This window comes from Synchiropus splendidus, chromosome 8 (genome assembly GCF_027744825.2).
Source record: "Synchiropus splendidus isolate RoL2022-P1 chromosome 8, RoL_Sspl_1.0, whole genome shotgun sequence".
NCBI lineage: Eukaryota > Metazoa > Chordata > Actinopteri > Syngnathiformes > Callionymidae > Synchiropus > Synchiropus splendidus.
The window spans coordinates 19,755,472-19,779,775 of NC_071341.1; the positions used below are offsets into that span (position 1 = coordinate 19,755,472).

Here is a 24,304-nt window from a genome sequence, read left to right on the forward strand (position 1 = left end):
AGTTGGCATCAAGCTACATTGCCTTTAAACATGTATGGCAGTGAGAATAGAAGCCACTCAGTCACTTATTCAGGATTATAGTAACCTGCTTTTTGGACTCGTCTATCAACCCCTGCCATCCTACCTGGTGGGATCCAGTGGTTCTTCTCCAGTTTTATGAATGATGGAGGTTGCGGACAAGACTCTTGGAAACACAAGTCAGCAGCAAAGTCTTTCATTTGCTCAGCAAATTGAGTCATATTATTCATCTCTCATTTATCTTCGGGCAGTAGAATAGCCAGTACCTCCAAAATAGGGGGTCAGTTTTCCCCCCTACACATGAAGATGAGCCCTTGTGAGGTCCTGTTAAGGTCACATCAACCATTCTCTTGGAGGCCAGTGAAACGAAAAGCATCAGGTGTAAACGTCATACCTACCATAGACATAGAGGATGTAGTCATCGTACGCATCCCCGACAACATTCGACGCCACGCAGCGATAGGTGCCGTTGAAGGACTTGTTGAGGTTCTCGATGTAAAGATCAGATCCGGTGACCACCGCGTGAGGGGGCACATCCTCGTCCACTCTCAGCCAATTGATTCTGTGGGGACTTGAGAGCACAAATGCCAGGCACATCACTCAGACGGTGTCCATCCACTCCAGAAATGTGAAATAAAGGTCAAGACCAAACTGGTCCGAGCGGGGTCATCGGCAGTCTGCCAATAATGATCTACTTTAAACAGCGTGCAAACAACTGCTAACATTTAAATGCTAGGATGGGATGTAAAGGTTAGAAGGGTTGCGGGACTGTCAGAAAGTGCCGTGTGCAGGAGCTTACTGCGGTTTCCCCTCCGCGACGCACGTCAGATCCAGATTGTCCCCCTCTCTGGTTAAGCCTTCAGGATATGTCACCACAATCTTCACCTCTGGTTTGTCTGAAAATACATACCGCAGGTCTTGACAATGCTCCCGTGTCAGGCGGTATAACAAAACAGCTTTCTCTGCTCTACCTGCAGCCAAATTATTAATGCACTTGAAATGAAAGAGCCCGGAGTGAAACACAGAGAAGGATAAAAGGATTTGACTACGCAATGGTTCGACATGTAGTCACTCCGCGCTCCCTTACAGCGATGTAATTTCTCTCCTCTTATCAATGCTCGCCCGCAGATTACCAAAATGTCAAGCAGTTCCAGTCAAGCTTAGTGGTTTCCCTTGAAAGGTCGGGCAAAACAGTTGTTTTACAGAAAATAAATGAATATTCTACCTGGACTATTCTACTGGAGTCTCTTCACCTCAGCTTTTATTATTCCCGTCTGATATTTCCGTCACTCTCACCTTATCTTCCACAATGACTGAATGACTTCAGGTCGCCGTGGGAAGAGGAGTTTGATTTGAAATTTAAAGATTGCTGAAGATTAAGAGGAATCAAATCTAGAGAGCCCCAGTTCATTTAATATTATCTCTCTTTGCAAGAAGTTAAATAAACTTCTTCTCTCCCATTCCGACAGCAAGTCCTCCTCATGAACTCATCTTGTTCTTCCTCCCTCCTCACAGTTCTCCTTCCCATGTACTCACAACAACATCCATGAAACAGAGTCAGTCCTGATGAGGCTTCACGAAACTGTGTCCTATTTTTAGAGCCCACTAGACGGCACGCTCTCCTCGAGTTTTGAGCAACCATTTCTGTGAACATTGGCATCGTTTTAAACCGAGAGTGCCACCTACTGAGCTCTGAAAATGAGGACAGTGTTTCACGAAGCCTCATCGGCGCATCAGTGATAGTTAGGGTACAGGGGTTAAGACTCTGAGTAGCTGTAAACAAAGCCAAAAGAGATGAAGAAGATACATACAGTGCAGTATTATTGTCTCAGCTACTGAAATTGTCTCTGGAGGGTTAACTGCCATTTCCAGTGACAACATGTTGACGCCTGATACATTTTTCATTCGCAGACTAAAATCAACAGCACCTATCTGTGGCTGATCGCCTCTGATGCCTGGCATAAAACACATACATAACACTGTAAACAAAACATTCAGAAGCTTGTTCATGGCGCGTTGCTTTTCCGGTGATGTCACCATTCAGTGATGTCAGTTTACAAAACTATTAAGACAACAAAACGAACAAACAGCAAAGCATATTCACATTAAAGTCCAGGTGAAAAGATTATTTACGTTCATTGAACGTTTTCAAAAAACTTCACGTGCTGCGTCTAAGATCCGGTGATGAGCCGATGAGGCTTCATGAAGCAGTGTCCTTATTTTCAGAGCTCAGTAGGTGGCGCTCTCGGTTTAACAGCAACGGCAGATTTCATTGAACCGATCTCTAAAATCTAAACATTTTTGAGCACTGTTAGATGAAACCTCATCCACCCTTCACTACTAAGAAAGTAGCGTTTTCACTTGCACTTTACTGTGAATATAGTTTGCAGTTTGTTTGTGTGATCAATACACATCTTTCCAAAAACACACTGTTGGTGGATAGTGACATCACTGGAAAAGCAATTCGCTGTGAACAAACTGAATGTTTTCTTGATATTGTCGTCGATCTATTTTATCTCAGACATGAATGCAACAGTTGGGTTCTGCAGTTTTTTGTCTGTAAATTAAAAAGGTAAACATGTCAGACGGCATCGGTTGTCAGCGGAAATGGGAAATTTCAGTGTCACAGGAAATAATCTATGGACACTGAACTCATCTAAAGCGCAGGAATAAAGAAGGAGTTGACTTGATCACACCGGAATAAAGTCTTGTTTTATTCAGTTCAGTCGTATAACCAGGACAGAAACCTCAGGTTTGTCTAAGATTAAAAGGATGCATTGTCAAAACGATGCTTCATTTTGAATCCACAAAGAGAGCGGGAGCCACTCAATGTTTCCCATCCTAGCAAACAGCCAGCAGAGTTCCAGCAGGCGCCCAGCCAAGTTCCTTCTGAGCACCAGCGGCTGGAGTGACCCCCTCACTCTCAGGGAGGAAGGCTGATGAGTTTTCCTCCACCAAAAGTGTACTGCAAACACAGCAGAGGACTTGTTGAAACTGGCATGGACCTAAGATCCAACCAGAACACAGAAGGAGGTGGAGGGGCAACAAACATGTACAGGGGTGAGCGAGAGCTCTGCAGAGTGGATGGCAACACCTACAGCCAGAAGTATCTGAAGATATTCTTGCTGCTCATGACGTGCCAAACCGTGTGAGCTACTGCTCCCTCTCATGCTTCAGCCTCGGTTCACTTTCAAAGTGCTTCAGGATTGGCCGGCCCATTCACCAGACACGGACATTATCGAGAACATCAGATGAAGAAGGACACTTGGGAGATGAGGCCTGCAGATGAATTCCTAACAAACAATAACTTCCGGTTGAGTCAAAAATATACGGACGCAGTCCCTCAAGCTCATGGGAGTCAGACACAATATGCTTTCTTTTCACAAGGCAGGTTGACTTCACTGTATGTTCTGATGTTTTGTCCGAGTTAAATGATAAAACTCACTCAGTGACCCAAAACTTTATATATCCAGGGAGCACTAGATTTCATAAAATGCCTTATGATTTTGGGTTTTTTTTGTTGTTAAGGGTGCAGTTGGTTTGGGAAGCCAATCGACTCTTCTTTTCCTTTTGGCTTCTCCCTTCAGAGGTGGCCACAGAGGATCATCTTCCTCCATCTCACCCTGTCCTCTGCTGCCTCTTCTCTCAAACCTACAACCCTCATGTCCTCCTTCATCTCCTCCATCACCTTCTGCCTGGCAGTTCCAACCTCAACATCTTCATCTACCAATGTACTGGCTCTCTCTCTCTCCTCTGTACATGTCCAAACCATCTCCATCTAGCCTCTCTGACTTGGTCTCCTAAACACCTGAGCACATGTGCTGTCCCTCTGATCCTATCATCATCCTGCTCACTCCCAGAGAGAAGCTCAGGATCTTCATCTCTGCTACCTCCAGCTCTGCCTCCTGTCTTTTCCTCGGTGCCACTGTTTCCAAACCATACAACATGGCTGCCCTCACCACCCTTGTGTGTTGGTTTGGGAAGCCAATGCAACAAAAATATTCAGTGAAAATACCACTCAATACTTAGCGCAGTAGTAGCCCAAAAAGATTATTTAATTATAATTTAAGTTGTCATGTAATAACCATGTTATTATTTTACTGTTTCTATTACGTCATTGGTAATTATAGTGAAAGAATATTATTTATCGTGAGAAGTGTGTACTGAACCGACGGCAGGTCACACAGCACCCTTGAAGTGGCTAGCACTTGCTAAAAGGTCGGTGACCCCTGGCCTAGTGTCTACTTACATAGTACTTCCAGGTTTCTCTGAGCCAGGAGGTCTCTGGCTGCGGGGTGGTCAATGATGCAGTCCACCGGCACGCCGTCATCTTCCTTGGTGACGGAGAATCTCACCCGACTGGTGACGGTGAACATCCTGTCGTACGTCTCTTCAACTGTTGTTTCACCTGCATTCAACATGAAAACGCAGTGAGAACACAGCTCCATTTCTGAAGCATATATGATGAGCCCCGTTGGTGCCCAGCGCGTCAAGATGACATTTAAGTTTAATTTATGTGCCGAGCGGGAGGATTCCGATGAGCCCGGGGTCTTTCGGCGGTGCGAGCAAAGCCCGGAGCAGGCGGGTCACATGAGCTTGATAATGAATGCCTCTGCAGTTTGAGGGCCAAGCGTTGTCGGGGCTCACCCTGCCGTAATCTGCTGCCCACTAGGCCCCGGACTGTCAGAGGGGCATTCATTTAGAGAGCATTACAATGCCACAGGGGGCGCCGCATTAGCTGCAGTGCTGAGTGTGATGGTTTACTCGCACTTAATGAAGTGAGGAAATAATTACAGCCCCGCTCTGACCTGCCGCACACTTCCATTCCAGCCCTGTCACATGGGAGCGGGGCCGGACTCAGGGAGGCCATAACACTGTTGTTCCACACTGGACGATCACCAATACACACATACGTGGCCCCTGGGCGGATATTAACCTCCTGCAACACACACCCGCCCACCGAGCCCTGCCTGCATATAAACTCAAGTAGTGGCTTCGGAAAGAAGTCGGCCAGCTCCGGGGTGTTGAGCAGGGACTCGCCACCTTCGTGAGATCGAAGAGCACATTGGCCATTAAAATTAAAGAAAGTAGCTAATAAAACTAGCGTAATGACAATAAAGGAAGTCATTTTAGGGCTCGCTCCGTGATAGGGACTCATAAAGTGCGGCTAACTGGTTAAAAATTGATAAGAGTTGTTGCCAATGCTGACTAAAGAGCGATGTAGGTGATGTTTTAATAGCCTTCAGTGAAACTACACATCCTTTAAAGCCATCTGAAAATAATGACAGCCATCAAGAGAAGGAGGTGTGTTGAGAGAAGTGGCATCGCAGCAGAGTCATTGAAGTCGCAATAAAGTTGAACATGCACCTGCTCTGAAAGTCACCAAAACTGGATCATAATTTGGAGGAATGTGGCGTATAGGATGAGGATAGTTTTATGGTGGGACCAACAAATTATATTTGACTTGAATATTATTTGGGTGTATACTTGATAGTATGTTAATGAGGATTTAATGTAAACACGAATTGAAAAAGGATCTAAATATTGCTGAATAAAATGTGAATATTTTTCCATTTTATTACACATTTTTTTCACAGTTGCCATGCAACAGACTGGCCCGAAAAGTGCCATAAATACTGGACTATAGAGCGCAGCTGAATATGATAAATAGAGCTTGTCGGCTGATAAGCCGCGGGTGCATTGGTCCTTAAACATGCATGAGGATCACTTCAAAACTAGTTCAGAAATCTGACTCATGAAACAAACAATATTCTGAACTCATGAAATCATCAACTCCTCACATCTTTTATTGACATTAAAGCGCTCAAAATGGGCTGTTTTCGCCCGTGTGTGCGAAGTTCCGACACCACAGCTGGTCTCAGCTGCTGCTTCTCCTCCAGGAGATCAGCTCTGTGGGTGGAGCTGCGGATACGTGGGCGAAAATAACGCATTAAGGTCAATAAAACGCCGGTCATTGGTTTGAGGCTCAATATTTTGGCAGCATGAGCCTGTAAAAATCCATATATTAGCCGTGTATAAGCCGCAGGGTTCAGACCGCAAGAAAAAAGCAGCGGCTTATCATCTGCAAATTACTGTATCATTATTATTATTATTTTCTTCAAAGGCCGTCTACCTTGCATGTTTAGCCAGGTTGAAATAAACAATAGTTTCTGTCATGGGCCCTTGACCCAGCTGAGGACAGCCGATGGCTTTTTGATGGAAAACACAGACTATAAAAGCACCAGAGGACTGACTCAAAGGGGAAGCGACAGAGAAGGTGGGAAGAGTGGATCCGGTGTCATCTGTGTACCGGCTCTGATAACAGACAAGCAAGAATAATCTCTCAAATGAATCTTGAAACTTTCCTCTTGCACTTTCTGAAGTGCCAAATGATGAACAAGAATCCAACGCTTTTCCATTACCAATCTCATATTCCAATCCTGAAGAGGGAGACAACTGTCGAACAGGTCGGGACTTGAATCTTAATTTTTTTTTTTTTTTTTTTTTCTGTTGCCGCAGAAATCAGACGCTCTATAGTGACAATCAACGTCTGATCAATCCAGCCGCAATCAGCATAACCTCCTCTCGGGGTGACACTTGGCTCAGCTGGCTAATCACTTGGCCTCTTAACACGCTGAACCAAGTCGCATGAGCGGTGACTGACACTTCCATTAAGACAAGAAACGGCTCACAACAAAACGGCTGTTACGGAAGGAGCGCCACACCAAATGTATTTAAAGATGTCATATGACGAATCGGTCGCACGCGGAGCGAGGAGAAGACTCCACCTGTCTACCTTGCTACGGCTGGTTTGCGAGCCAAAAGTTTAGCATTTGAAGGTGTCACTGTCATGACCAGTCACTTGTGGGCACCGGACAACCACGTTCCTATGTTTATGATGTCGCTTATCTGCTAGCTTTCCATCGCAACGCCGCATATTTGGCAACGAAAATGAGGCAACAGACAAAGAATCAATGCGAGTTCATATTCTCAATCGTGAGTTTAAGGTTCAGTCTTTCATACCGTCTCAATAAAACTACTCTTTGTCATCATTAATTGATTTTTCTCTTTCAGTTTAGAGGCTAAGGAGGAAGCCGGAATTATACGTCTCACTCACTGTGTCTTCCCTTTTCAAAGAGAATTCTATTCATATCATTTTACTTTAAACTGCTACATTTATTCACCTTCATTTAGGGCTGCTTTTATTTAAAAATAAATAAAACAAACTATATATATATATATATATATATATATATATATATATATATATATATATATATATATATATATATATATATATATACACACACATTTGTGCAATATGAAGATCTATTTCAAAGATTATCTTAAAATCTGGTTAGATTGTAGAAGCCATTAATACACAAATTATCTGTTTATTTACTGTTAATAATGAGGCGTTATGGTGTTGTTCGGGTCCATCTTTTCCAGAGTAGATGTGGTAATAGAGTAATAGAATTCTGATTTCATAACAACATAATGCTACTCTTGATTTCGATTGTATTCAATAACCAGATATAATCTATTTACATTCAAACAAACCTAAATGACATGAAACCATGTGATCATTGCAAAGATATTTATTTGTCCAACTAGCTGCAGAACTAGACTGAAGTCATATTCATCAATTTACAAAAGAAAAAAAGAGAAGAAAAAAAACAATAGACTTTTGACGCAAACTGTCAAGAAAACTTATAATTTAAATAAATATTTAAATAAAATAATGAATAATGTATGACAGTTTGGCAAAAAATGTCTAAATATCATAAAATAAAAATTATATAAATACATGCTTTTCCTCAAAAAAAAAAAAAAAAAAAAAGATATAAGTGCAGTGCAAATGAAAGCATCACCGTAAAATTTCAAATTAATTAAAAAACTGCCTACAAAAAAAAAAAAAAAACCTCCTGAAAGTTTTAACTGTTTAGTGTTGGGGGGTGGCATCACTTCTGTCAACTTCTCCCTAGTTGGTAACTTCAGCTTCTTTGAGCCTTTTGTCCATTGAAAGACACACTACTGCCGCCACATGGCGGGACAGTGTATTAAAACCGCAGGTGTAAAAGAAAGAACTTTCAGTGGCGCTCTGGGAGGCGCTTGCAATCCAACCTAAGGTTTAGAACCACTGCTTCTTCACCTTCTGTGAACAGTAATTTACAATGATGAATCGCTGCACAGACGTAGTTTATTTTATGGTGAAATCTGTTCCCTGACCTTCGCGCCAGCATCCCTTTTTTTTTTCATGCCATGAAGGTCTAGTTTCATTTTTGCTGCCCGTTTCTACATGACAAAGGTAAAGCAAGTGAAAGGATTCCGACTGAAGCTCAACGTTCCAACGGTACAATTCATGCTACTCTTTTCTTTCTTATGTAAATTGCCAATCAACGTACTCAAAATTGCTTCGACTGACTCTTGCACCGAGTGCATTTATTTATTTATTTTTTCAAAATCCACACTCTGATTTCCGACGACTCGCATTTCCAAAACGCACAGCTGTTGGAGGCAACAAATATCTCTGGGCTCTTTAACACCAGCAGCAGCAGCAGCAGACCAGCCTGGTTCCGCTGCATTTCAATATATTGAAGCTGTCATTTATGCTAACAAGCATTTCAGCACCTTGTGTGCTGATTCTCTCCTGGTCCCCGACCTGCCAGCGTGATAAACGGCAGGAAAAGCGTCCCCGCCAATTTGAAAGTGTACTTAAATTAGCCGGCGCATTTCTTCCGCGACGTTACGGTCGCCTCGGCTGCGTGCGACAAACGCGATCGCAGCTTTCCCATACACCCTCTGTGATATCTGCCTTTGACTCTCCGCCCGCGTACAGGCTAATGAATTGTTTAGCGCCTCCATAATGAGTCTTGATTTGTGTTTCCTGGGGTGCAGGAAGGGGACGTGACTCTCCGACTCTTCTCCTGTATCCACTGCCATGATGGATTAGCTGAGCTCAGCGTGTCATCGGCATTTTACGATTCTCGCCATCCTGTTGTCTCCCCCTCGCCTGCACTCGTGAGCGGCAAGCGACTCTGACTCCTGTAGGAAACACTTGAGGCACAGATGGCATTTAGCTTCAGATTCAGTCTTGTCTAAATATTTAATCTCCCAACAAGGCGAATGAATCCCCCTCCATTCTAATACATATATAATTTGACAACAAGCCCGGAGACATCCACTCTGTGTAAATATGATAGCACTATAATGAATATGCCCCTCTGCTGTACTATAACCACATAATGAATAATAGATGGCCCCTAATCAAAACTGAGGGCCAATAAGGAATTTCACCACGTCGGATGAGACACACTCTTCAGAACTCAGAGCCTACAGAGAACCGCCAGAATCAAGATGTAATGTGCTTCTTAACTATGAAGATGTTTGCCTTCAAACGCAACATTTACACGGGCTGCATACTAAGCGCGCGGTGGAAATATTCAGCCATTTAAAACCCAAAACCGGATCTGAAATTCAAGGCACGGTTGAGCCTTTAAGGCAAATATGCTGCGGGATGCATGAGAGTAGTAGTACGGCGCCACAGCGCGACTGCAGTCGGATTTGCTGAACAAGAAACCAGGTCTAAAGGTGAAGAGGCGGTCGAACATGCAGGGCTCCGTCATGTGGCTTCAGTCAAAAATGGTCGATATTGGAGGTGCTGCGTGAGCAGCAACACCACCATGAATCCCAAAATAATTTCGCTTCTCGCTGTTGCTAATTTCTTTCACTTGCAGCACTTAAGCTTTGCCACAGTTTGTTTGTGTTGCTGCTTCTACCGTGAGGTGGAGGCGCATCTTTCAGATCTCCTCACGCAGGCCAGACGGTCAGACGGACTGGGGGGGGTGTATCATAGTATTTGCACTTCCCTGGATGGCCCTTCCATTTTCAGACATCCGGACTTCGTCTGATCTTAGATGTGTTGCATTTGAAAATGTGTTTCATTGGCTACATGCAACAACATGCAGGAGGAGAAACACACCTTTGCTTCAAAAAGTGAATGGGGATTAGAAGGACTGGTTGACTAAAATGTATGGGGTCAGGGTGAAGCCATCCGTCCGCTTGAGGCTCACTCTTTTAATATACTGTGTGTGTGTGTGTGTGTGTGTGTGTGTGTGTGTGTGTGTGTGTGTGTGTGTGTGTGTGTGTGTGTGAAAAAAAATCAAGAACCTCAGAAGTAAAAACCATCTTTTTGAAGATGATAAAAAAAGCGGGATGAAAAACATTTGGCTCAATTGAAACAATTGTGCATCAATTTCTAACAAAAACTTCTGCGTGCATCGGACACAAAAGTCCACTTGGCAATGGTCCATAAGTGACACCATAGGTGTGAGTATATGTCGCCACCTCTATGTCTCAGGTTCTGTTCTACAGGACTTCCTTATTGGGACCATATCTTTTTTGAGAATCGTTTAGTTAGGTTTGGGAAAGGAGGAGGTTGAGGTCACCCAAGATCATGGTTTCACTCGGGTCAAATTTATGTGTCAGTCCGCCTTGGTACTTTGGTAACTTTAGGAGTGGACAGTCGTGGATGCAGGAGAATTGAGCATTCTCTACAGAAGTGTTTTTCAAGCCACGGCACCCTTGGTTCATTGAAAATATCCTGCGAAACACCACTAAAAGAACCTTGGCCAAAGTGCACTTGTGCTTAAAGTCCTATAGAAAATCTCTATTCATTTGTCAAAAACTGTAGCTACTGACACTTGGTTTTTATTTTGCCAGGCTATTTGCAGAAACAAATAGCAGAAAATGTATTTATTTCAAATGTGTCCAGAAAGGGGCAGGAAATATGGCAAAATATATCATGATTTATTTGTTTATTTACCTACTTTAAATGACCGTTTCGACTTTATCACTTCTCTTTTGCATGATTTTATTGTAATCTTGAGTTTCCTGACAAATGCGTAGCATTCTTTGCCTGAACTTGCTTCATAGAAACAATGATTCTTTCTTTCTTCACATTTTGGAGAATATTTATATTGTTGTGAATTTTGTTTTTCGCCAACTTTTAAACCACAAAGCAAACTTTGACAGTCCATGAGTATCAATGTGTTAAAGTGAGACGTCACGTTAGCCATTAGCTCTGCGGTGCAGACAGTCTTAGGTAGGGCTGGGTATCGATTCGAATTTCAAGAATCGATTCGATTCCGATTCTCATGACTTAGAATCGATTATCACGATTCAATTCGATTCGATTCGATCCGATCCGATCCGATCTCGATCCGATCCGATCTCGATTCAGGTTAGTATTTAAACCATTTTCTGAGCTGTTGGCATGATCACATGACAAGTTACACAACGTATTAATACTAGTATCACATTGACATTCAACAGGAAATGAATGAAGGATTGATAGTAAATGATAATAAAGATCCAGACACAGAAGGCCAGATGTGACTGCTCATGGGACTGGTGCATTATTAGAAATATGACATTAAAAATCCACCCAAAAGATGCTGCTGTTTAATACTAATGCGTTTTTATTTTATTACCAAAATGAAAAAAAGATATTCTCAGCCATTGAAAATGTAAACAGAGTGCTGGTTACTGACTTCACAGCAACCTGACGGTCATTGGTCAGTATGTAAACAGTTCTATGTGGTCTGTAGTACGTACGACAAGAGGTCCCACTCCTCATCAATATAGTGAGTTGTCAGACTCGTGTAAGATTGCGAAGATGTCCACGCATCACTTGTAATGCCCCCCTGACTGCTGACTGAAGCTTACTTTTGACGTTTTCTTTGACTGACTGGTGCATGTTTGGGATAACAGACGTTTGCGAGACACCGTAACGTAGTGTGGCTCTGTTACTTTCATTAGCCGCCTGAAGCCCTCGTTTCCAACGACGGAAGACGGGCGCATATCTTTGCAAATGAAGCCCGCAATCGCTTCAGTTATTTTGACAGAGCGTGCAGAATTACCCGCTAGTGGTAAAGTTTGTTGTGGCCCGGTGGATGGCTTGGACAGGAGCGCTGGGTGATGTCGCGTCACGTGACTCGTGAGGTGGGTCATATTTCCGCAATACTGCAACACTTCCAGTACCTCCATTAGGCATACGTGCTAATTGCTATGCTTTTGTCGAGCGCGTTTTTGGTTTGGTCGCGTCTGAACGTTGGTAGTGTTGCCACTGTGAGGAGGCATGTTGTTTTGACTTTGGTGTTCCAGGTGCGCGCATGCGCACTTCACCCAGAGAATATGTGTTAAAACGTAAATTAATTAATCCGATCTTTGGACCTACGAATCGATTTTATGGAATTGATGTACGAATCGATTCAGAATCGGAAAATCGATTTTTTAAACACAGCACTAGTCTTAGGCATGGTGGCGGCTCAGACAAGGATCCCTCCCTCCCTCCATGGTTCTGGGGTGAAAGTGTGTGGTCAAGTTAGAGGCGCATCAGCTTTAAAAACAGCTGGAAGTTGCGCACCACAGCAGCGCTCCTTTGACTGAGGGACAGATCAGCGCATCAACACACTGGAGCTCTACAGTAGAGTGGAGAGAAAGAATGGCAGTGAATCCATGTGATCTCCTCACCTTGGTTGCTCCTCAACACCTTCTCATTGCCGTGATTTCATGTCATCATATCGCCCACCTCTATCTCCGGACACATGAGGAGAAACTGGACCATTTGCCCACAGCACACCAGTCAGGCCGGTGGAAAAACGCTGCCCTGTAGGGTGTCAGCCATATGGAAGGCACTCGGGACAGAACCATAGAAACCAGCTGCCACTCTTGGTCAACCCTTGGTGAGGCGTTCTCGGGGGAAGATATTGCCAGGACAGACAGTGATTTGGACAACATTCGAGGTGGAGAGAGGGAAGTGTAGCCCTCTGCCCTGAATCCGCTGCCTCCATGACCCGACATCAAAGTTGCGATACTGACATACGGTATATGTGAAGGAACAAGACCGTAACCTCGAAGTGACTTTCCGTATAGAACTCAAAGTTTTCAAAGCCACCACCAGGGCGGAGATGGAGGTCACATCCACTAAATGAACACTTGGTAATGCCGGAGATTTCGGTGAAATAACTGAGCACACATGGGAGAATCCATCGCTGCTCACGTGGAGTGACGCTTCCCTGTCAGTCAACATAATTGCAACATGGATTTGGCGAATTAAAATGTATTTTGTCCACAGAAGAGTCCTCTCCAGGGACGGTGTGCTGCAGGAGAGTGGACAGACCTGGAGAGAGAGTGTGTGTGTGTGTGTGGGCTGTTATTCCACTGACCTGTCAGTTCATCGTTTCCTTTCATCCATCTGATAGAAGCGGCTGGCTTGCTGCCCAAGGCTATGCAGGTGAGCTCCGTCTCATTCCCCTCGCTGACCTCGTCTTCGCGGGTCTCGATGATTGGGCTTCCTGGTGGGACTGCACACAGCAACACCCGGCGTTACAGGACACCGACAAAGCAGTCGCCCATGTTCACACCAAAAAAAAAAGCAAAAAAAAAAAACACCTGACATCTCCTCTCATGCACCAAAATTCCTCCTCCTGGTCCTTACAGGACTGAAACTGGAACCCACTTCCATTATTCATGTGAACTGTGTTATCAATTTTTTAAACCGTCCACATTTTCATTCAGTTTAATTGTACGTTATAATGCAAACCAGGCTGCCTCACACGAGTTTTTTGATTCTGGATCTTTGAGAAATGTGAATCACGAAGAAGGAATTCAGTGTTTCAAAAGGGTACACGACAATGTTAGCAAGAACACGTTCATCTTAAATGCGTCTGCCGCAGTTTACTTTACGAACATATGAATGGTGGCATTCGGAAATGCATCGTGGCCATTATCATCTGCAAAGAAAAATTTAACTGAACAGCTTTCAGGAGCACATAACAGGGTGGAAATGTGTTCAGTCCAAACACAAACATGCCTCACTCTAACAGCAATTTAACATATTAAAGAATGTTTCAAGAGTCCATGAAGAGATTACGTAATTTTTCATAAGAGTGATGAACAATAAGTCAGTTGGGGAGTAACAAAGTGAAATTTAGAACGATGAACATAAGTGTATATATCACCAGCTGCTGTTTCATATGTAGTCGAACGTGCCACTAATAAACATCCCAAAAGGCTTAGTTCTCAGTTCATTTAATTTATTAAGTGGGGACCACGTCCAGCTGCATTAATCTCAGAGGAAAATATGGACCGGATTAAAGCTCCTTCAACTAATTTCCATCTGCAGTCCCTGAGACAAACTTACCGTACGGAAAACAACTCTGAGGAAAAATAAACGGGGTCATAATAATGACGAAATTCGTCGTGACTATACAGTGAAACCCTTGTTTGTGATAAGGTGCAGTGGCACAGATGGGATTCCAGCGTGATGCTGTTCCATTGTCACATGTCATCCTTATTTCTGTCTGAGTTATTTTCAGTTCTGGATGGAGCTAATTCTGCTCTACTATCATCTATGAGAGGGACTATGTTTTGTAAGCACTATTCGGATTGGCTTAGCTTTGTCACGGGACGTTGGTATTAGGGCTGAGACAATATGTAATATATATATATATATATATATATATATATATATATGCCCGATGCTAGTGACAGCAACAAGTCCTTGGTTTACATTTGACAATAGTTGATGTTTGAAAATAAAAGTTTATATAGTTGAAAATCAAAGAAAACAAAAGACACGAGTATGAAACTTGTGTGTTTAATCGGCTGCTCTGTTGAGCAGGAGACGTGCTTGAGCTTGGCTTCCCAACCGTTTACAGGGAACAGATATGACGTTGCATCATGCTGTTGTCGATAGTTAATATCGTCACCAAAAAATAAAGTTTTTTTCCCCACCGCCAAGTAGGTAACATAAGTGGATGACAAAAGTCAGTGCCAGATTACTTCCTGATATTGCCGTCAAACAAAAAACATGGAGCAAAGACACATAAATCTAGGTCGCTGCGATAAATGTCAATATCGTACAACTATGGTCACAAATGGGCAGGTAAGGTTCCCGCTTTTGCTGACTGGTTTTCCCTAGTAAACATGCAGGAAGGGGGTATAACATTGCATCCAAATAGATGAACTATGGCTCCCGAACCCCCCCAGTCTTCTCTTCTCAAAAGGGCAGAAATTGGACCAAAGAGGAATTTTGGTTTGGCGGGAACACAGGTTTCACACGCCACGATTTGCAACCACTACAGAGATGATTTTGCTGCATCCACTGGTCTATTATACAGCGTCCTTATGGCTTCTTCAAGCCAGTGTGATTCTATGTCAAGATGGAGTTTGGTTCCACAGTTCCTTGTTGAATATATCCATCGTCATCCACTGTTTTTGCATTAGTCACTGCGCGCTGAACTTCACTCTCCGAAGAGCGAACTAGTCAGCAGGCAGCTCATTTCAAGCACTCTTCAAAAGAACCTTTCCTTCTGAAATATACAGCGGCGACATTCAATTGTACATCCAGAGTAATTACTTAAAAGTGCTTGTAATTCCTTTCAATCCCCCAGGATGTCTGCATGTATAATAAAAGCTTAACTGGAGTCATTTCTCTCCAAAGCATCTAAGTGTGGCGCAGCTGACTCTCAATTGGGATTCGTTGGAAGCGGCCAAGTCAACATTCACCGGGATTCAGAGAGTCAACACAGCTGCCAAAACCAGCGCGGTCTGAGCCATCCGTTTCAGCATCTGCTCCTTTTTCCGCGGTGCTGTCGAGCACTGAGAGCGCTTAATTGGCTGACATTTTGTTGCCGTTTCTAAAGATAACGGGATCAAAGATTACTATGGTTTGGTTTCGCTGAATGATGGGGAAGACAAGAGAGTGCGATGACTTGAAGCCAAAGAATGCCAGGTTCGCCAGGCTTTCATGCGTCTTGAACGCAACACCACCAAAACTAACTTGAAACTCACAATATCATTGGTTCAGAATCAGCGGAGACAATAAACTGGACTGGACTCAGAACACTGAGGCCCTTTACGAAAAATGACAGAGCCGTCTCTACCTCTGGAGGAGGCTCAGGTCCTTCAACATCTGCGGGACAATGCTGAGGATGTTTTATGAGTCTGTGGTGTCCAGAGCAATTCTGTTTGCTGTGGTTCACTGGTGGTTGCGGACACTAACCGACACAACAGAATCATCCGCAAAGGTGGTGATGTGGCGGTAGAGACAGTTATGGAGGGAAGGATGCTCCTGAAACTACGGAGCCTCCTGGACAACATCACTCAGCTCCTGGTCCAACACAGAAGCACAAGAACCAATGGACTGAGACTATCTCAAAGACATGAGCGCCACAGGAAGAAAGGAAGGACCTCCAGTTAAATAAGTAAAACTGGACAATTCATCCCTGTAAAATTTACCATGAAAGATGTTTTGGCACATGTTTTTTCACCTCAATATGTTTTGAATCTGTTTTCATTCTCTCTATTTTCCTCTTTCCTACACTGTCTGTTAAAAACAGCTATTTAGAATTTTCATTTTATATTTAGATTTGTGTTGTTTTCAGAGCATGTGCAGTTACGAAAAAAAAAATCCCTCTGGATTAATGTTTACGTTTTCCTGATTCTGATTTATTCTCACGATGTAAGGCCAAATATGTAATCACGTCTATCGCTCCCTTTACTTAACGTCTTTGAGAACATTTTTGCGATCGAAGTCCTAACAAAGCTGGAGACATTGGATAAAAAACTTGAAGTGATAAACCCATCTTTTAACTCGAGTGCTGGCACATTTCCGACTTTAAAAATCGGACGCTCACTAGCTGGAATGGAATTGGACGTCTGTACGTATGGATCTGAGGATGAGTGTGCACGTCTGTGTGTGTGTGTTCTTCACACATATAACCTCACACCTACCCAGGACAGTGATGTCTGCGTAGGCTTCCTGAGGAGGATCTGTGTAGAGCTGGCACACGTAGCGTCCCTCATCGGAAAGTGACACGTTGGACAGAGACACCCGGAGTTCGTTGTCAGAGAAATTCACCAGCTGGAACCGGCTGTCCTTCAGAGCTGTGGGGATACATACCAGACAGAGACAATGAGGACCCGGAGCGGAGGGACACACACACACACACACACTATCTGAGACTGGGGGAAGAAAAAAAAAAAAAAAAGTGGAGAAAACAAGGGAGAGGGTGCGAAAGAGAGGAGGAGGAGGAGGAGGAAGACAAAGGAGCCGGAGAAGACAATGAAGTGGGACCAGGAGGAGCGCCACCCTCCACGCAGGCTTTCCTTTTAATTGAGTGTAAGAAATGTGGGTTTTCAGAAATGATTCATACAAGTTGATTTCTAAAGTAGCGTTACAGTCCACAGAGCACTTGTTAAGACGGGGAAGTGGGAAGAGTGCTCATGAGGACTCTTAACAAGCTCGGAACTCTTCAAATGAGCTGCTGCTGCTGCCGGCGGTGGTCATGGCTGGATGCATCACTCTCGCGCATATTCCCCCCCAAAAACGGAGAATCATTCAAACATACATAATGAATTAAATCACGCTGCAGAGGTAGCGAGGAGTGCGAGTCTGAGATCCCGACTCAAAAAGGAGCCAGGGATCGTGTTATGCGGCGGCGGCGGGCGTTCCAACTTTCCCTTTGACGCCATCAAGCTAGGCTAGCAATCATTTGGGTCAGCTCTCATCTCTGAGCGTCTTTGCCATAAACATCTTGGGGTGATTTGATTAGGGGCCCTTTTGATGTTTTGACCTGCCTCCTTTATCAAACTCTCACTGCGCGTGTCGAGCTAACAAGCCTATTCAGTCAAAGCGGGGCGAGTTTGTTACTCTCTTCAGGCGTCGGCACTTATCGTCATCATCATTACCTGAGGTCGAGTGGCAGCTTCAGCGACAAAACTCTGCCTCCCAGCAGACTGCAGAGTCGCGAGCGCCCCCTAGAGGGCCGCTAGAAGTTTTGTGTTTTACACCTCTGGGTCGTGAGACGCTCAGTTTTAATACATCGCCACGTATGGTGGCAGTAGTGTCTCTCGAAATTGACTTGACGGCTGCAAACAACTATGGAGAAGTTCTTGAAAAGAAAAAATGATAAAGAAAGTGATGGCGCCCCCAACAGTAAAAACTGTTCACCTGTTGGAGCAGTTTTTAAAATGACTTATAACATTTATTGGCGACATTATATTTAGACATTTTATTTTACTCACAATTTATGACGTACAGCTTTTCCAATTTTCTCAACAGTTGACTTGAGGAGTATTTTTTTCTTCTTCTTTTCTTTAGTAAATTTGATGAACATGACTTGCACCTGGTTCGGCTGCTGGTTGGACTTTTCCATGACAAATATCATTGCGCTGACCACACGGTTTCATGTCATATCAAAAAGTTTTGGTTTGTTTGCATGTGTGGTTACTGAACACAAATGAAATCGGACTGAATTGTTCTGGAAAATGTGGGCCCCGATATCAAAAATGTTAAGGACCCCTGCTTTAGAGGGCTCTTTGGAAAATCTGGCCTCAAAAAGAAGCAAAGTTGGAGAATCTGTTGGTGAGGCAGCACCCACTGTACACACTGCCTGTGTCTATCCTTGAAACACATCGCAAAGGACTCTGATAACTAAAACTCTTTCATTGTGTGTAGAGTGTGAACCATTCATATAGTTTTCAATGTGTTTTTAAAGTACCTCTACTTCCTTTATAATTTACTCAAGTACAGTATTCACAATGTGACAACAAGCAAGTAGCGTAGTCCATGTGTAAGTATAGTGCCACGATTCTGTAGCAATGAGAACTTCAGTTAAAACCAAACTTGCTAGCAATAATACAGTACAGTCACACACATCAGAATTGGCTGGGTTTACGGTCAAATCTAAATCAGCCCCACCAAACCAGAAAACGTTTTTCATTCACCCCATTGTCGACAGTTTCTGCACAGTATCTAACACATTGCCGACCCTTTCTTAACTCCACAAACGGCCATAATAAATGTGCTTTCCTGGTGTCTTTGTGGCCCAAGACATGACACAGTACAGTTGTTGTTGTTCCTGCTCGTAGCATACTTGCTCACTTTGCTGTCTCTTCCTCAGGTGCTGAACCCATGAGGAGTTTTTCCAATGAAATATTCAACTTTGATATCACTATTTCAAAAGGCTGTAGCTTGAAAACAGTTAGAGATGAAGGCGTACTGTCAGTGAGGAAACATCTTCAGTCTGAGTTTGGTTTGGGATGGAAGTAAATTCACTCATCTAATATGTGTATTACAAAGCCAACAGGCGGCGGCCATATTGAATTACACGACTTTCCCTGATCCACTGGAGATACTCTTCCTCACCTCTCAAGCAACAGATGACGGCTGGGCATCAGCTTGATTTACGGTGGAACACAACAGTACCGCATGACTTTTCTCAGTCCCAGGACCTCTGCCAAAGTTTTGACTGGACAAGGTGAAGCGCCAGCATGTGCTGCCAGACTCACTGCTTCCGTGCATCACTTTCTGTCTCACTGTACAATCTTAATCGGAGGCTGAGCTTTCCACTTCAGCGAATCCAATTCAATCTTCCGCTCTCAGTTTTTTCCCTATCAGACAACTCCAACCTCCATCATCTCCTCGACCAATTATTGACTCCAAACTTTGACACAAACACGCCCAGAAATGTTGCTCAGATTGACGTTAACATGTGTCCGCCATCTGCTGGTGTGAAGTTGTACCTACATCAGGCTTCATATTTAGAGCTGGGCTTGTTTAAATGCTGTGATCGAAACTGAGCAATGACGGCACTTAAAGGGTTACGTGAACGTAACTTCTGCCTCCTCAGCGACTTGAATTACTTACTTCAACTCTGGCTACAATAATTTATTTTTATTAGTTTGTTTTGGATGGCGCTAGTTTGTACCTCAACCCAGAAAGTTGTGAATGGATTTTAATGAAATTCTCCATATTGGATAGAAATGACTCGACTTCATTCACTTGTTCTGCTTCTCAGCACTGCAACATTCACATCTGGCGAGAAAATCTTTATTTGATTTACCTCAACCCGGAAAGTTGTGAATGGATTTGAATGAAATTCTCCATATTGGATAGAAATGACTCGACTTCATTCACTTGTTCTGCTTCTTAGCACTGCAACATTCACATCTGGCGAGAAAATCTTTATTTGATATACATTACAGTTCACCCACAATAAATCAGCATACCAAAAAATACAATACAATGTTTTAAAAAATCAATACAATAATAAGTATTACTATTATAATAAGTCAAATACCTTTGTTTACGACACTGTTTTGACTCAAGTTCGCAAGGTTCATGAGTTTCTTCTCCAAACTAAACCTTTAGATCAGATGAAGATGGTGTGATGTGGAGAAGTGAAGCCTTTGGAGGAGGTCTGTACTCACCGAGTGCTTAACTATTACTATTCATAGAAAAGAGAAAATGCCTAATTTCAAGGAAAAGAAACCAAAACCTATTCCTACTGTTTCTCATCAGGGTTGTCTGTTTCGATAGGAAGCACATATCATCGTGGCTCCTGGATCAGAGGTTCATTTCCTTGATCCACTCCACTTAAAAGCTTTTGAAAGTCTGGTACCTAAAAAATATAGAAGCCTTGAAGCTGAACAGCCACACCCACGACTGCCCCCTTGATCTGTTGTCATTTCTATAATCCCCACACGTAATTTGGCCTGTGACATTCAGCTCGACAACATCCAGGAGACAAGAACTCTTCAGCGGAATTTGAACAAAATCCAGCCCTTTTTCGACAAATTCAGCGATGACACATTTTCAGTCGAAGACGCATTTGTTTGTTTCCTGTCGCCGCCACTTCAGCGGGAGCTGTTTTTGTAGCTCCTGCGTGTTTCGATGTTGCTGCTGTTTACCGCCATGTGCACAAAGATCCGGCACGGTGTAGAGCTGTCCTGTTGACAGTCAACAAAGCCGCTGACTGAGGGGGGTCTGGGCTCAGGCTGCTATCCGTGAGGTACCGAGCTAGAATAGCATTGTCATGGGGTTCACTTGCCCCGCTGCCATTCAGGAGCAGATACATGTGCCGCAGCAGCTGCCAAAGGTCTGGGATTCAGATTTGATCGCAGACAAACAAAAACTTTTATTTGTCACTATTATGAAAATGTTTACAAGCAGAAGCACAATGGGGAGAAAGAGTTTTTTTTAATATAACTGAGCTAATATTGACTCAGTTTTAATTCGATCAGGTGCAAACTGTTCCGTTTTTAAATGGACCTGATCCGCACTTTCAACCTTTCGCCTCATTAGAAGGAAGAGGAGTATTTTTAAGCGCACTGAACGCCCTTTTGCTTCAGCATTTTTATTTTTTTTTCCAATCCCGCTGGCAGCTGATTGTGCAAATATGCCAGATTTGTGCAGTCAAGCTCCCACAGTGCGAAATCTGAGCACGCGTCTCGCTACCTGAGCTCGTCAAATCACAGCTGCTCCGCAATATTGACTGAAATAATAGGTGTTTCTGGTTCACCTTGACTTTTGGCTCACATTCAAGATACAAACAAGTCAAGAAAAACACCGAGCATTTTGAAGCAGAAGAAGCCCATATGCTCATGAATAATCATAATGTTCAATATCCTAATCTAAGAGATTATCGTGGAATCGAACAGTGACAAGGACACAAAAGTATTTCCCATTATGGAGGCACAGTGAATTATCTCATATTAATCTTGCTGCCTTCTCAGCCTAATGACTTGTGCCGAAGTGCCAAGAAGTCAAGGACAGATGGAATCACGTTGGCTCACTCGGGCTCACCCTGATCTCCCAGCGATATCTGATGCCTCTGCGTAAATGTCAGACACAGTGAGCGCACTTTTGGTGCAGGATGTTCTGAAATATGAAACGACCCAAAGCAAACAGCCTGGAATTGAAGATACAGGAACCCCTGTTGTGAGAAACAACAAACCTGGTGTTAAAGTCAATTCGGAAAGATAAACTATGAATGTCGCTCAAGACAAGTGAGAGACGCTTTTCTTGAGCGCCAGTGCTCCATCGATCCCTGAAAAAAGAAAAAAAAGTATGACGCACAGACATGCTGGAATGAAGGGCGACTCCCTATCTCTGCACGACAAGCAGCAGCTGAAACCATTAAGTCTGTGGTGCCTCCTCAGAGATGAAGTGCTCCTCCTGCCCCTGCAACTGTCATCTTTCGCTGTCATAATCAAACGTTGAAGCATCTGAAGAGTAAAGAGCTCCATGTGTCCTCTGAGGACACGGGAGTCCCTAAGTGTGGTATCAGCGCTGACAGATCACGCACCAGTTGTTACGTCAGCGCGGGTAGGTGCTACCAGAGCTCTCCTCTGGCAGGTAACAGATCCGGATGCGTCCTTCAAAGCGCCCCCTGTAGGCGTAAAGGAAAGGCCTCGGGGCGTCCTGGTGAGTATCATCTCCAGCCAGTGGTCGAGTGGCAAAGATTCTGCTCAGGTAGCTACAATAAGAAGAGTCAGTCGCCCAGTGAACAGAACCCGATGAAACATTCCTTCCTTCCCTCTAAAATGCCGCTTTTAAACAAATAAAATCATGAACTTTCTCACTCCCATGGAGTCAAATAGCAACTGTTTCAAATGAACTTTGGTGTCTAAAGTTGCCGCTTCCAGCGTTGCTTTTAGAGTCAAATGGAGTCAAATGTTTCCCCTCACAATGCAAAAGGAGGGTTGGGGGTGATGTTGGAATATATGGTTATGTGGCCCTGGCCATACACACGATGATTTGAGTTGCTATACACTACATAATAAAATGACAACATTGCTTTTACAGAGTGACAGGTGCACCGCCCCAACCCCAATGTTTGTCTTTCACGGTGGAACATATGCCTGACAAACAGTGGTGGGCTGATGAGGCTTCATGAAACAGTGTCCTCATTTTCCAAGCTCAGTAGGTGGTGCGCTCGGTTTAAAAATGTTGGCATATAGAAATCGTTGTTCCAAGTCTGAAGTTTTTTGAGGAGAGAGTGCCATCTAGTGGGCTTCAAAAATGAGGACACTGTTTCATGAAGCCTCACCAACCCATCCCTGATGAAAACCCAATGCATGACAATGCAACACGGAACACTGACTATGATGTCACCCTGGCACGCTGGCAAACCGGCGCGGTGTGAGAATGAGTTCACCAGAACTAGGAGTCCCATAATGCACTGCAACAGCTGAATTTTTGGGAAAATTAAAATTCTAAACCATTCCCAATTAAAAATAATCTTTTTATCAGCTCAAGACATCCACAGATTTACTGTATCTCTTTCATGAAAATGCTAGAACGGCACCCAAACAGCGCTCAATAAATATGTAGATGAAAGTGCAAATGATCAGCAAGGGTCCAGTAGACACAAGTGTTCATTTTCAGTGAAAAACGTTTGCATTAATTTCTTGACTCGCAGCGTGATGTTTTGTGCGCCTCTTAATAATGGGCTTCCAGCTGGGTCTGAGCCGTGCCAAAGTGGCCGCCAGTTGGCTCCAGTGGAGGCCAGTGAAATGGACTGGAGTCAGCCCATCTTGTTAAATTATTAATACCCATAGTTGCACCCGATTAGAGTTGAAAATCCCAGTCAACTCGCACACATGTTGGTGGCACTTTCTCATGCAGCCTCAGAGATCATTTCACTCATGAAAGCAAATGTAACATGTTGTACAGAATCGAAACGTCGGCTAGTATACAGTCAGTAGCAGGTAGAGAACCGCACTGTTGGACCATCAAGGCACTGGGATTTTTGGTCTCAAAATAAATTAGACAAGAATCACACATAGAAAAAAGTGACTTCACTTCAAGAGTTTAAACTTGGTGAAGAAGACTTTTTCACTACAAAGCACAACATGAACGTGCAGTAGTGTGCTGTAAAAATATTGAGTAAAGGTTTTGTGTTTCATGCATTATTTCTGAGTTTGATGCATGTGGTTTTGTTCACAGCTGAATCTTCTCCGCCGCAAAAAACAACATTTCAAAGGCCCCCGGAAAGTAGATCATATTGGCCGGCTAACATCTGTCAGCATACGAAATCGCAACCTGCTCTTTGGTTCGCTCTTCAATTCACAGATGTAACGGCCTCACACTTCACCACAGTACAGATGTCGTAATCATATCATAGACTTACGTGTCACACATATCATATGCAGCCTGCTGGGTAGCCGAATAAGAATGAAAAGGAAAGGCAGTTCATAATGTAAAGGATATCAAGTGACTGGATGATTGATATGAGCATTTATATATTATCAAGGTTAAATGACTTGAGTCAAAATACTTCACACTGGATTGTTGACATGAGAAGCAGAGAGTATATATAGAGTACACAGGCTGAAGTCACAGGTAAAGTCTACAGTACATGACAGTGAAAATGGTGTCCCCTATGAGATGTGATACGGTGGTCCAGGGGAGACGTTGGAGACCCAATATTCT

The 24,304-nt window shown here is 43.6% G+C and overlaps 1 protein-coding gene across 12 annotated transcripts in view; it reads right to left on the reverse strand.

Annotated features, from left to right (window-relative positions):
- Window positions 1-24,304, reverse strand: part of cadm1b (cell adhesion molecule 1b) — a 280,874-nt gene that overhangs the window by 39,262 nt on the left and 217,308 nt on the right. For all 12 annotated transcript variants that reach the window (XM_053873475.1, XM_053873476.1, XM_053873482.1 and 9 more), the window contains 5 exons: window positions 16,819-16,971; window positions 13,248-13,385; window positions 4,268-4,426; window positions 818-914; window positions 417-589 (listed from right to left, as the gene is read on the reverse strand). In XM_053873475.1, the coding sequence (XP_053729450.1) occupies window positions 417-589; window positions 818-914; window positions 4,268-4,426; window positions 13,248-13,385; window positions 16,819-16,971 (720 nt within the window). The remainder of the gene's footprint in view (window positions 1-416; window positions 590-817; window positions 915-4,267; window positions 4,427-13,247; window positions 13,386-16,818; window positions 16,972-24,304) is intronic.